At 34.1% G+C, this 14429-nt stretch overlaps 1 protein-coding gene across 3 annotated transcripts; it reads right to left on the bottom strand.

Annotated features, from left to right (window-relative positions):
- Nucleotides 1–5579: 5579 nt before the first annotated feature.
- On the bottom strand, nucleotides 5580–12688 carry LOC149165302 (KH domain-containing protein At4g18375-like). 3 transcript variants are annotated; one of them, XR_016260745.1, is made up of 10 exons: nucleotides 12534–12688; nucleotides 10605–11231; nucleotides 9814–10305; nucleotides 9460–9717; nucleotides 8948–9217; nucleotides 8764–8825; nucleotides 8544–8655; nucleotides 8283–8463; nucleotides 6246–6302; nucleotides 5580–6043 (listed from the first exon to the last, which is right to left on the bottom strand). XR_016260745.1 is itself a non-coding variant. In XM_089432274.1 (9 exons), exons 2-8 carry the CDS (start codon nucleotides 11196–11198, stop codon nucleotides 8305–8307), a joined length of 1947 nt encoding a protein of 648 aa, XP_089288400.1. In that variant the 5' UTR covers nucleotides 11199–11231; nucleotides 12534–12688; the 3' UTR covers nucleotides 5580–6302; nucleotides 8283–8304. The 3 variants fall into 3 exon arrangements, 2 of the variants coding, with proteins under 2 accessions (XP_089288400.1, XP_089288399.1); XM_089432274.1 differs by having other exon boundaries at nucleotides 5580–6302; XM_089432273.1 differs by lacking the exons at nucleotides 5580–6043; nucleotides 6246–6302 and adding an exon at nucleotides 7545–8098.
- Between the last annotated feature and the right edge of the window lie 1741 nt (nucleotides 12689–14429).

The raw sequence follows: 14429 nt of genomic DNA, 5'->3' as shown, positions 1-14429 counted from the left end.
TAAAACTTGAAAAATTGGTCTCAATTTAAAGCCTAGTAATCCAAGATTGGATTGCGATAAAGCATTAGAGACAAGGAGAAGGAAAATTCCTCAAGGATCGCTGATGGATTTTGGATGGCATTCCAAGTTCTGTTCGATTATGATCAGAGCATTGATTTGGATGTGATCAGTGTGATTAAGGTGTAAGTAGTTTAACATCCGGATTCCCTCAATTATTCTTAGATTGGGTGTCCTATGAAATCCCACATTCATGCTTGGAATAAAGCACGAGGTGACTAGCTGAAAGAAATATTTGATTCAACCATGTTTATAGTCCAGTGGTACGTGGAAGTCTCGAACTTGATCAAATTTCCCTATGAATAATAAAAGTTCTCTTACTTTTGCACTTATTTATATGTAGATTTAATGGTTGTCATACCTTTGATGTTTATATGGTTTTATGCTGGGTATAAGCATGGTTATATCACTAGTTCATGTCATGGTTATTTCATTTATTAAATTTTAATTGTTAAATGGATGGATGCAAGACCTAATTGATGTTATAACAATTCAATGGAGAGGGTGGTGATCCTTCTATTTATGCTTCATAAGTTCTTTCAATCATTTATGCTTTGTCTTGTATCCTAGATCTGTAGGTTGCATTGATGTTAAATGTTTGACATAATGCTAGTCTCAGTGGGGATGTTAGGGCCCAGTGCTAAAGTTGATTTTTTATTTATTCACATTGTCATCATGTATTTGATGGATTCTAGAGATTGTAACATGTTTTGGGCAAAGGTCGAAATTCTGGACTACAAAAGTGGCTCAAATCCCGGGGATGATGGGAAAAGAGTCAAGAGCATTGGCACAAGTCTGCCCACAAGAGTCTAAGGACATTGGCACATAAGGTTGTGATAGCGACATTGGCTTCTAGACATTGTCATGGCTATAGCATGAGAGCGACCATAGGTGAAAAAGCTTAAAACATCAATGGGTCCCGAGGACAAGATGCCTGAATCGTTGATATGCATGTGAGTTGCATGTGTGTCCCTTGCACTTGCATTCCATGTGCTTGTTTCATTATATAACAATGACAAGATGCCTGAATCGTTGATATGCATGTGAGTTGCATGTGTGTCCCTTGCACTTGCATTCCATGTGCTTGTTTCATTATATAACAATTGATCATGATTGCAATAAGGTAGTCGTGAGGAACTTGAATTGATTTTGTGGAATGCATCTTCATGTCTTTCTCCTTCCTCTTCCCCTTTGAGACAAGATGGTTAGTTTTCCTAAACCCCCTACAATGTCTTCTGATAACAAATAGATTGTACAAACATGTAGATTATGTAAGATTTCCTCTTTCATATCATCCTTTGAGTAGGGCTTAGAAATAGATACCACATTAGATGAAAGGTGTAGTCCCTTTGAATGCAAACAAAAAAAATTATTCATAACATAACTAAACCTCTGTTTAACAATATTTCAACCATAAATACAAAAGTTAATTTTTCATCCTAAATAAAATATTCACTTGCCCTGAATGTTTGATTCTAGATATGTTCACTTCTTGAATCTACATACAGTTTATAATTGGCTACATTCTTATTATTCTCATTTTTTATCATTCAACATTATTAATCACTCTGCATTCAAATGTGATAATAAAAATTAATTAGCATTGACAACGTTTAACAATAGAAGAAAATAGTTTCAAATTAATCACAATGAAAATTGTTTTTAATTCACTATATTCTTATTATTTCACTTTTTATCATTCAACATTATTATTTAACACATTTAAAATAATCAAAATAATTAAATATTCAACAAATTATGACAAACCAAGCTAAATCCATTTTAACTCCAGATATTATACTCAAAAATTAATAAAATTAATTTCACATTTCAAAACAAAAAATTAATAATTAAATATTCGTGTCGTCAAATACAAAATGAATATAAAATATTTAAAACAAATATAATTAAGGAGTTTAGACTTCTGTGATCCATAACATTGTTTAGATAATCTTCGGCAAAATCACATAACCAATCTTTTGTCGATGCGTTTCGAACCACCCAGTGTGGTTCATCGTCAAGACAAGTTGAAAAACCAATCCGGCTTAGCAGTGATTAAATAGAGTGTGCAGAGACTCCAACAGCTATAATGCTAACGGCTAATTTTGCCCGAATGATCTTGGTCAAACCACTAAATTAGTTAATTAATAATTCTCGAAAAAGCTAAAAAAGTTCAATAAGGAATTCATATGGTAATTTAAATTAAATAGGTATATTATTGTTATTATCCAATTATTGAGAGAATACCTATTTTAATTATGATAGCCATTATATCTCCTAATATATATTAATTAATCTATATTTTATTATTAAAATACAAGTATTAATCTATATTTAATTATGATGGTCATTATATCTCATAATATATATTAATTAATCTATATTTAATTATTATAAAATATAAATAAAGGTAATCACTCATTATTATTTTAAGAATTTAGTTATACTAGGTAATTGTGTAATAATTAATCTATATTTAATTATTATAAAATACAAGAAGTAATCTATATTTAATTCTGATGGTCATTATATCTCATAATAAATATTAATTAATCTATATTCAATTATTATAAAATATCTCATAATAAATATTAATTAATCTATATTCAATTATTATAAAATATCTCATAATAAATATTAATTAATCTATATTCAATTATTATAAAATACAAGTAAAAGTAATCAATCATTATTCTTTTTAGAATCTAGTTATATTAGGTAATAGTGTAATAATTATTTAATGGTCTTTGGTAAGTTACATCTTCACTATTTTGTTCTTATAATATATCATATTTAATATTTAAATATATTGGTCCAATAAAATACTAAGTTATATAAAATAATATATGTTTATTAATAAATCCAAATAAATTGTTAAACCATTAATATTCCTAGAAAAAACCATAATTTAAAGTTGTTAAAACCAAGTCTGTTACTACTAGTATAACTAATATTATTGGTATATCATCATTCCATCTTTAATACAAAATTACAATAAATTAATTCTATTCAATATAAAGTTAATGTCATTTCAAAACAAAACAAGAAATATTAATAATTAAATATTTGCGTCCTCAAATACAAAATGAATATAAAATTAATGTCGTATCTCAAAAAAATTATTAATAGTTAATATGTGTGTCCTGAAATACAAAATGAATATAAAAATAATGTCGTATTTCAAAAAATATATATTAATAATTAAATGTGTCTTGAAAAGAATAAAGCCAAAGCCAATCAACAACAGAAGCAATTTGCAAGGAGTAAAGAAGCTTTAGGTGGAGTGGATTATTTAACATCCAAAGCTTTAGGCGGAGTGTATTAGTTAGCATCCAAGCTTACGTTTCGTGCCTTCCCATTTCTGGTGTAGGTTGGTATGTGAACAATGGAGCATCTAGACACATTGCCTTCAACAGTAAGCATAAAAACGAGAGGATGGCATATAGGTGGATTTGGGGTGAGTTTCCCTTTCTTTTTCTTTTTCCATTGGTATTCTAATTGGGGATGCTAGGTAGAGGATGTTGAGCATACACCTGCCCTTCAAAAGGAGGTGCAGGTTGATTGACATTAATGGGAGGTTTTTATTGGTATTCTAATTGGGGATGCTAGGTAGAGGCTGGTGCACCTGTCCTTCAAAAGGAGGTGCAGGTTGATTGACATTAATGGGAGGTTTTTATTGGTATTCTAATTGGGGATGCTAGGTTGAGGATGTTGACCATACCACCTGTCCTTCAACCGGAGGAGCAGGTTGATTGACATTAATGTGGTTATGGTATCATAATTGGAGGTGACGCTAGGTTGAGGATGTTGACCATACCACCTGTCCTTCAACAGGAGGTGCAGGTTGATTGGAGGTGATGCTAGGTTGAGGTTGTTGACCATACCACCAGTCCTTCAACAGGAGGTGCAGGTTGATTGACATTAATGAGGTTATGGTATCATGATTGGAGGTAATAAAAGCTACTGGTAGACACACACTGTTATTCCACATAGATGTACCCCAAGGGTTCACTTTACAATCCACTTTTTATATAAAGGAAAATTTAATTCATCCACTTTTCAATATTAAGTTAATATAAATATTACATATTAAAAACAAATATATTTCGTTCTTCAATATAAAACGAATATAGAATTAATGTCGTATTTCACACCAAAAAAATATTAATTATTAAATATTTTATCTATAAATAATAAAATCAAAAATAAATTCTTCATGATCTCTCTGAAATAAAAAGTCAATCCTTAATTCTACCGTGCGGTATGAGTTTTCCCGCTTGTATTATTCAACAAAATATCCCCTCGAAAACTTACAAGAATCCAAATTATCGAGTTTTCCCCATTATTTCCCCTTGAAAGAGGGTTTTAAAGGACTCCAAATTATAAAGTAGTTTTTTGGAGGTTTAATAGAAGGCTGTTTTTGAGTTCACACGACTTTTTACTTTACGAATTGAACACACACCAGCATGTATATACCGTGTAAATTTCTGTACAAATTTTCTATACAAAATGTACTTCTCTTATCTCTAAAATGAATGAACTTATATTTTTTCCGAAAAAACGATTTTACCCATTCTCAACATTACTTATTCCATATAAACATAACATTCTCAAAATACCTTTACATTACTTATTAAATAATAACATTCTCAAAATATCTTTTTCACCGAAATAAAGCCAAATTATTATTTTTATGGTTTAAAATACATTTTTAATATATAAATAATATAAGACATTTAAAATAACCATAACTCCTCTTCCCTTGTAAAGAACCGTCCACTCATATTAGTTCTTGGAACATTACGTCCTCTAATACTTCTATTTTTTTGAAATATCAGCCACTTCGCAGTATTTCAGAATAAAAACATTCACATATTAGTACCCTCACTTGTAAAACATTTAAAACACCAACCATTCTCATTATAGAACCATCCAATAACCGTTCCACGTTCAACATTGAAACATTTAAAACACTAACCATTCTCATTATAGAACCATCCAATAACCGTTTCACGTTCAACATTGAAACATTCAATACGCAAACCATTCTGGCATTAGAGCATTGAAACATCTAATACACTAACCATTCTGCATTAGAAAAATCTTCATTCCTGGAAAATTCTCGAAAACATTATTCATTTCACAACATCAAAGAAACGTAAAAACATTTTCACGAATTCCCAAAACATTTACCATCCCACATTTAACCATTCTCAACATTACTTATTCCATACAAACATTCTCAAAATATCTTACATTACTTATTCCATACAAACATTCTCAAAATATCTTACATTACTTATTCCATAATAACATTCTCAAAATATCATATTAGTTCTTGGAACATTAATATATGCCATTTCGCAGTCTTTCAGAATAAAAACATTAAACATATTAATAAAACCAAACAGAAACCATAAAACAAAAAACAATAAAACCATAATGCTCCATTTGATCAGTATATTAGAGTGTCGAAGGAAAATACCACATCACAAATAATTCCCCGGCAAAAGCACCACACATTAAAAAGATAATGAACAACGATCCTTTGATACATTTATTGATAAGAGTAGTACATCTTCAAATAATATTGAAAATATTCTGTGTGACAGATACTATTGTGCAATGCAAGTACATTTTGTAGAAATAAGAACAATTCTTATTAATGATATCTTTGAAATGAGAGGGTTCAATACTTCACAAAGTTTAAGATGAATTCTACGATTCTGCACTACAAGGTTAATAACATCGAAGCATATTCGAAAAACCAATTAAATCTGGACAAATAATTTGGTCTTCTTCCCTATTGTTAATAGAGATTGAAGCGAATTCATGAGAATAAAAAATCAGATAAAAATAGAGCCATCTTAGCAAATGAAATGAAGGTAATACAAAAACAGGATGAAGGAATGACACATTAAGCGGAACATACCCACCATTCAGATTTTCTTCGTCGAACCTTCATGTGAAGGTCAGGTCAAAACACCTGTTACGTCAATATTCGAAGAAAAAAATCTGCATGTTGGATATGGTTCACACTAATACAAGGTATGACTTATACGAATGCAAAAGCAAGCTTGGAAAATATTTACAAACAAATGAATGCATAAAATATTTTTGAATTGATGTAGATCCTTTCTGTATTGAAATGCTAATGCAAATAAATAATGATCATATTTTAGGATTACCTGCTCATGGATGTACTATTGTCGTGTGTTCAGAAAGCAAATGAACAAATGGCCCATCTGTCAATATATACATCGTAAAGACCATTAACTAAAACACAAAAATCAATAACCCTAAATATGCTGCATTTATCCACTAATTCAAATTCGATGGTAATATTGTTTTTACATGCACATAATTACATGACAAGAATATCATTTTAATAACCACAGCAATTTCGGGATAATTCGGCACATAGGATCATAGGATCTCAGTCCACGGCACGAAATAATATGCTCACCTTACTATCCAATGTGAGAATATAAAACAGGGCAAAAGCTCGGAATATAAAACAGGGCATAAGCTCGGAATGACAGTCCTATAGACCCACTATATATTGAAGAATTAGAGGTGAACGAAACATAGCACAAGTTTCTGTGCATATTTGATATAGAATTAAGAAAAGCGTTAAAAAGATGTGTACAGGGCGTGAGAATGTAAAACAGGGCTGAAGGTCGGAGACGACAAGATGTGTACAGGGCGTGAGAATGTAAAACAGGGATAAAGGTCGGAGATGACAAGGTCCTATAGACCCACTATATTGATGAATTAGAGGTGAAGGAAACATAGCACAGGTTTCTGTGCATATTTGATATAGAATAAACAAAAGCGTTGGCAAGATGTGCACAGGGCACGAAATAATATGCAAACATTACTATCGAAAGTGAATATAAATCAGGACAAAGGCTCGGAGACAACAAGGCTCTACATTATGGATGTGAACACACACACCACAAGAAATCAAAGAAACGTTGGCAATGTGCACAGACACCAAAAACCTTATCCTCAATTTGGGTATAAATTGTAACAGACTACAATACACGATAAGCTTCTCTTTCATTGATGGTATTTGAAATTAAAACACAATCCAGGAGTCCTTAAAACTTTTGATCAGAAGACTGTATTACAAAATCCTGGTGACAGTAATTCAAAAAACCTCTCACCCCCCGAGAAACACCTATTCCCTTCGAATTTAGACATCTGAAATTATTGATAAAGCAATAAAAACGTGGTTACAGGATCATTACACTAACAGATGATTTGTCAAAAAATAATTGTCAAGGAATACGGAAAAAGTGAGATCTATAATCTCTCTCCTACAGGCACGAATTCAATTAGGAACTGAAATCTAATATGGCAGCCGGTAAAATATATATCTGGAGAAAATCCACAAACATAGGTTCTCACTTCCCCAACAAAAGGTCATGGGGCATAGCATTTTAGAAGAAGATTAGAATGGAAAAGACCCACAGATCACAGGATAAAGTCCATTAAAAAGGATCGCAATTCATCATTTACAACCATAGGAAGTCAAAATCATTCGGTAGACCAGTTATGCAGGTAAAAATACCAGTTGTCAATGGACAAGGAAATACACATATCCTATACGAAAACTTCAAGCCTTAATAAACTAACACTTCAACTCACTAGACTAGGCTACCTAAAGATCTACTGATCTAACTGAAGGCTGCAACAAACTTTGAGAAAAATCAATACCATGGGTCCACCTGGCTTTAAACTACGAAAAGGAATCTTGGCTGGGACCTCTCCCAAGAGATACCCTGCTATCTTAGAGACTTTCCTCATATGTACCAAATTTTTGTTGTAAACAGCTCAAGTCAGGCACCAGGTCAAGGGTGCATAAGCTTTAAATATGCTTGGTATATAATAGGAAATAAGTAGAGAAAAGTTGGTCCGCTTAAAAGTAAAGCTGCCAAAACATAGGCCATAAAGCTTCCACAGCTCTTCACATCTGGTCTTCAGTTTAGGCTGAGGCGGAGAAGAAGGGGCTGGCTCCAGGCTTCATATATCGCAGCTGTTTTAGTGTAGGATATGACGGACACAAGGGAAAAAAGCAGGTGCATCAGAAACTCGAAATGCCCAAATTATGAGCATGAAGGAATCAGCAAGATTTAAAGAAAAAGAAACCTTGTACTTATAACTATTTATCAACTGAGTATTTCCATGTAAAACTGATAGCCACAGAATGAGACACTTACCTGATATGTAAGACTATCTGTTCTATAAAGCACGTGCTGTTCGTGTATTTTGACCAGACATTGCAAATGCCTGAAGCAGGCTTTGGGCTGCATGTGTCTGTTCTGGTGTCCCGGAGATCTCAACAACACGGTCTGTACCTCCAGGTTTTGATTCATGCAACTTCACTTTTGCTCCTGATATCTGAACAAGAGAGCTTTAGAGTGAGCAAAAAAAAATAAAAATATAATATAATATATTACATCAAATGGATGTCTGAATACCTCACGAATTTGAGATATATTTGATCCACCTCTCCCGAGAATAGAACCAACTGATTTATTTGGTATTGTAACTTCAACGGTAGATCCGGATTTCGGTACTCCAGCAGGTAAACTGAGCAAGTCAAGAATATAAAGATATTAGAACGGCCAAATGCAAATAAACTACCCAGGAATACAAGTTAAATAAACACAACTTGAAATGTATTCAATGAATCATTACCCCCCAGCTGCAGATCGACTGGTCGAAAAGCTAGAGAGAGATCCATAACCACCAGCACCATTCTAGAGCATTTCAACAATACCACAAATAAATAATTAATAAACAAACTACAAGAAGTTAGATGTCCTATTAGTGAACAAAAATAAAAAATAAATATACAACCGACATTTGTATTTAAGATTACCGTGCTTCCCAAGCTACCATAAGATGAATATCTCCCCGCACCAGTCCCTTCTAAACCTAAACTTGACAGAGAATACATTCTACCAGTTGATCCCAACTCATCGCCACGTCCAAAACCTGAGTCAGCAATCCCCCTACCATATAAAGAGAGAGATGGAGGAACCACAGACCCAGCAGTTGCCCCACCATCACTGTCTTTAAATACATTTGCCCTGAGCCTTGTTGCAATTTGAATTAGTGCATCTCTAGCAACATCAACCTCACCAATAACCTGCGCACAAACAAAAAGAAACACCAAGAGATCAAAACCAAGAGACAAATCATCTACTCCATGACAAGCCTTAAAATACACATCACTTTTCTCAGTGCAACCAATCAGGAAAATCATTAATTTCTCCTTACCAGTATAAATAAATAGCATCTAACAACTTCTGCAACTGAAAACACAAAAATAAAATGAAAACCCACCAAAAAACAAAGCAATATGAAACTAGGAGAAAAACCAACAACTACCTGTACAAGTTCTTCATCTTCGCTAGCACATTTGGGAAGATTATCTTTTGACATTATGCGAATGTTGGCTCGAGTCCTCTTTCGCATTTCGGAAATAATGCTACCACCTTTCCCTAAAAGGCAACCTATATTTATGGACGGCACAAGAAACCTTGTAGTGATGACACCTTCTTTGCCTTCATCCGTCGATTTTTCACTAGCCTTGAATTGCAATTGAAGTACAGCCTCCATAGTAGGGGAAACGCGATCATCAGCATACTGTCAAAACACGTGAAACCAAAGTTGCCTTAATAACACTAAAGCAATTTAAATTTATAAAGAACCATTATCAAACAATTTATCCACGAGACTCACCTCTTTAGAGGACACTACAATCACACGCTCATCACAATCAGGTACTTGTTCTAGGACCTTAATATTTGCTCCCGTCTCCTGTCTAATTTGGTTGATCACACCACCACCTTTTCCTATCACGCCACCAATTTTATCATTCCGGCACAACAATTGAAATACAAACTCTTCCGCAGAAGCATCATCTCTTCTATGAGGACCACCCAAACCAGTAAGTACCGGATATCCAGATGAACTGAGAGGCCACGCAGCACTAGCTTCACTCCTATATCCACCAACTGCAGGCATATGTGGTGCAATGCCAACAATAGGAGCACTACCCTGAGACAACATGCTCCCCGGGGAAAACAATTGTCCAGCCGAAGAAAGAAAAGGGTTCTGGCCGAAAGCAGTAACAGGGTTGTTTAATTGAAGTCGCTCTTTGGGAGGATTTTCATGAAGCCTAGACGAAACCTCATATAAAGCTTTCTTCACAACTGAATAGGCCCCCGCAATCTAGACAGCAATAGTGAACAGTAATAAATTAAAACCAGCACCTTCATAACTAAAACGTGGCATTATAATAAAAATATTATATTATAAAAACGTATTGGGATATGTTACAACATACTTCAAGCAAAAGGTACACTACTGAAAAAGATACACCAAAGGATAGTAGCAGAGAAACCATATATATAAAATTCAAAGATATGATAAATATACCGGACAATAATATTTTAGCTAGCAACAGCAATCATCAACCATCCTTATTTTAAGATAACTACGAAGCAAGGCAAATATTCATAAACGTTTACCTGAACAAGCTCATCAGTAGCCATGGCGCAAGAGGGCAGCTGTTCCTTTGGTAGAATTTTAATCTGTGCACCAGTATCAGTTCTCATTTTCTCAATAACCTTTCCGCCTCTCCCAAGCAGACAACCAATTTGATTGTTCGGAACTAGTAAGCGAACAGTTGCTTGTTTAGCAGACTCGTCGTCTTCATCATCAGATCCTCTTCCCTCCTCAACAATTCTTCCAAACACCCTAAACAGCGCATCTTGAGCAGCACAAAGTGGACTCTTACCATCCACTAATACAGCATCATCATCTTCATCGTCCCGGTCCGCCTTCCGTTCTTTTGGTGAACTGAAAATGATGATAACTCTCTCGTCAACCCCTGGAATGCCATCCGCAACCTTAATCTTGGCACGTGTGTTTTGCCTCAGGGACTTGATAATACTACCGCCCTTTCCTATAACACCTCCAATTTTGTCTCCGGGGCATAGCAAGCGGTAGACTGTGTCATCTAAACCAGGCATCGTCTCTCTTTGACCACCAGGATTCCGTCGCTTTCTTTCACTATTTCGATCAGCATCGTTAGAACGTGAACGTTTGCCACCACTCGCCATTGCAACCAAAAACAATACAACAAACAGACAGTCCTGCAAGAAACGAATACAACATTTCAGAAGAATGTCAACAGATAATGTTAACATAAATGGGCTCGTAGAACTCACACCCAGCGAACTAGATCATAAAAAGCGCCATAAGAAATTAATATTGCGGTAATAACTTATTTCCCAGCATTCAGATCACATCTCAGTTTACGAAGGAGATTATATAGCATTCAACGACATTGTATATTCCAGTATTCGAAGTGAACAAGTATAGCCAACATGAAAGTGTACAATATTTGTTTATGGTTCCCACATAGAACCCTACAGATAACTATTATAATACTATGGCATTCGTAATGAAAAATTATGTAGAGAATTGTTCTAAAATGATTCTAAATTTTGATTTTCGCTATAACAAGTCATACAGGCAAGGAATGTCTCAAAAGGTCGTTAAAAAATCAAAATGTGAATGTGATCTGCAATACAGGAAATTTCGTAAAAGGATATACAGCTCTGCAGGAAGGCATTATACCACGAATTCCACTCAGTTCTAAATAATTATCTTCTTGCAATGTAAAACCCATACGAGTAGTTCGCTAATAATCCTCCAGTTTCCATTGCAAACGTTACAAATTCTTGAACAACATAAATCTGAACAGGCCTCCATACACATCCCCCAATTCACATCCTGCCCTCGTATCTTAGCACTCTAAACAGTGACGGTTTTTCCTACAAACCCTAAACCCTGGAAAACACCACCCTAAATGCACTATATATACTCGCCAAAAGCAGAACACAGGCTTTACCAGCCGTTTCCTTTCAAACACTTGACCGTCATTCTGCTCTTATGTAAAACTCGTAAGCAGATCTATAAAAAAAAATACCAAATATATTTTCGCATGTCCTTTTTTTCTACCACATCAAAAAGCATCGAAGAGCTAAATGGACAAACTTTCATATAAATAACAGATTTAGCAGGACGGAACGAGAACAAACCATCCCGCAGACTGAACAAAAAGATCCAGACTTAAACTCAGGAGAGGAAATGGACAACCAAGGCATGAATGAAGAAAACCCCAAGCTGTCACATACACTAATGCAAAAGAATAATGGACAAAACCCTAAGAAAAAGCTCTAGCCGCCGTATATACTAATGTAAATGATTTTAACGGAGAAAACCCTAACAGACACCATATGTACTAATGCAAACATTCAGACAAAGGGTGGGACAAAAAAACAGTTCAGGAAGAAAATACCTAAACCCTCTAACAGAGAACTAACAAACCTCGAAATAAACAGAAAAAAATTACAGTATCAGAAAACAGATAGATCAAGAATATTAAATACCTGTAGCTTAGTGAGTCCTCAAGCAGTCCCGACGGTAGGGTGCAGATCTTACTCTGTAAGAGCCGAAAACACTAGAGAAGATATAAGATGTGTGAAGTTGTAATAAGCGAGTTTTTACATTTCATTTCGGGTGCATTTGCATTTAAATTTATATGCATTAGGGTTACATTTGGAACAGCCCACCGCCATATCGATTCCCGTCCGTTGGGACCGGCGGAATTATCATTTTTTCCATTGTTAGGGCGATAGAGCAACGTATTGGTCCTATTATGGGGCTTGTCACTATCGTGAGGGGGTTACCGTGCAGCTCAAATCTTACAAAGCAAGAATAATAAATACTTATTTGTTCAGATTTTCGAAACTAAATGATGTAACTTTTTGTAAGTATAAATAGTACATATATAGTTTAGAGGTAGTTTTATTGGTTGGTGTCCATTTTGTTGGATATTTTGCTAATTTTAGGGCAATTCTTCCCTAATCACATTAATTGATGTCAAATAAGTTTATTTGGGAATCATTTATTTATCAATGTGGGAAGCATTTCTTAGGTTTTTTTAATTAATTTTTTTAGTTTTCCTAAAAAAAAAAATAAATTAAAGAGATGGTAATTCATACACAACAAAGTGATAGGATGTGTTATTTTAAATTAAATAGATAGTAATTCATACATAACAAAATGACTGAATGTGTTAATGGAGATAACACTTAATGGTTGGTTCTATGCACAATGAACCAGAATGATTATTTATCTTATTAATATAATTAAGTTGCCTTGAGCATGCTTTGACTTGGTCTAATTAGATCGCTAACACAAAATCTAAATTATGTTGGTCAACTTTGATCACTGATTTACTTGGGCCTCTAAACCTCTAAGTTACGATGCTTGGTGTGAATTGATGAGATGTCACCTAAGGTTGTAGGTCAGATCTATTGACATACTACCAAGGTGAATTGAGCATTAGTGTTATATTACTAAAGTAGGGAAAATGGGAAATGGTCCCTTGTGAGGTATCAGGCATGATGTGATAAGGTAGTGTGACGAGCTCTTGTAGTTCACGAGTTTTCTAGCATGCTAAAGGATATAAAAGTTTGGATTCAATCTAGAAACACATTGTTAAATCACTTCTAGTTCAAAATAAAGTGCTTCATGGTTGGAGTGAAAAGTCATTATGCAAACAATCCAGGTTCATACCCTTGTGGGTGTAGAGCACTTATGCGTAAGATAAAGAATGAAGGTGTTTATTTTCACAGAGTAGGTTTCCCTCCCATCATTAAAGAAGCTTAACATGTGCCCAACGAGCCAAATTGGGTAAGTGGTTATTAATAAGATACTTTATCCTTTTTATTATCTCCTCTATATGTTAAGTGATTTGCAGGTGGAGTTGGTTATGAGCCTTCACTACATTGCAACAAGTTTGAGTTTGGGTGTGTCATTAATGTACATGGGAATGAGTTGATGTGTTTTATACTTGTTCATTATCACTTTAAGATTATAATATCTTGGTTTCAACTCATCAAAATTTTTAAACATGATTATATATACATTGTAAATGCTATGTATAGATGCTTTTAATCACTATGCTTTTTACATGCCATGGAATAGAATTTGATATGTCATTTTTGAAGATTTTAAAATTATCATGTTGAAGTTTAACAAAAAAAAGTCTAAGGTTGACTATAAAAGTGAACCTAAGGGGCTATAAGTCCACGAGAGGGGAATAGGATATAGGGTCAAAATAAAATTATTATTAATTATGGCTACATGTGTGATGAGCCCTTGAATGGCATGTTTTTCTATTGTTTTTCCTTTCATAAGCCATTTGAATACTCATTTCCATACATGAATTGTTGTCATAGTTGTCAAATATTAACCATTTCAATTTATTTAGTATTTGC

The sequence above is a fragment of the Pinus tabuliformis genome, chromosome 5_1 (assembly GCF_031772625.1).
Source record: "Pinus tabuliformis cultivar Carrire ecotype Pingquan chromosome 5_1, CPIR1, whole genome shotgun sequence".
Taxonomy (NCBI): Eukaryota; Viridiplantae; Streptophyta; class Pinopsida; order Pinales; family Pinaceae; genus Pinus; species Pinus tabuliformis.
This window is presented reverse-complemented; position numbering and strand designations above follow the sequence as displayed.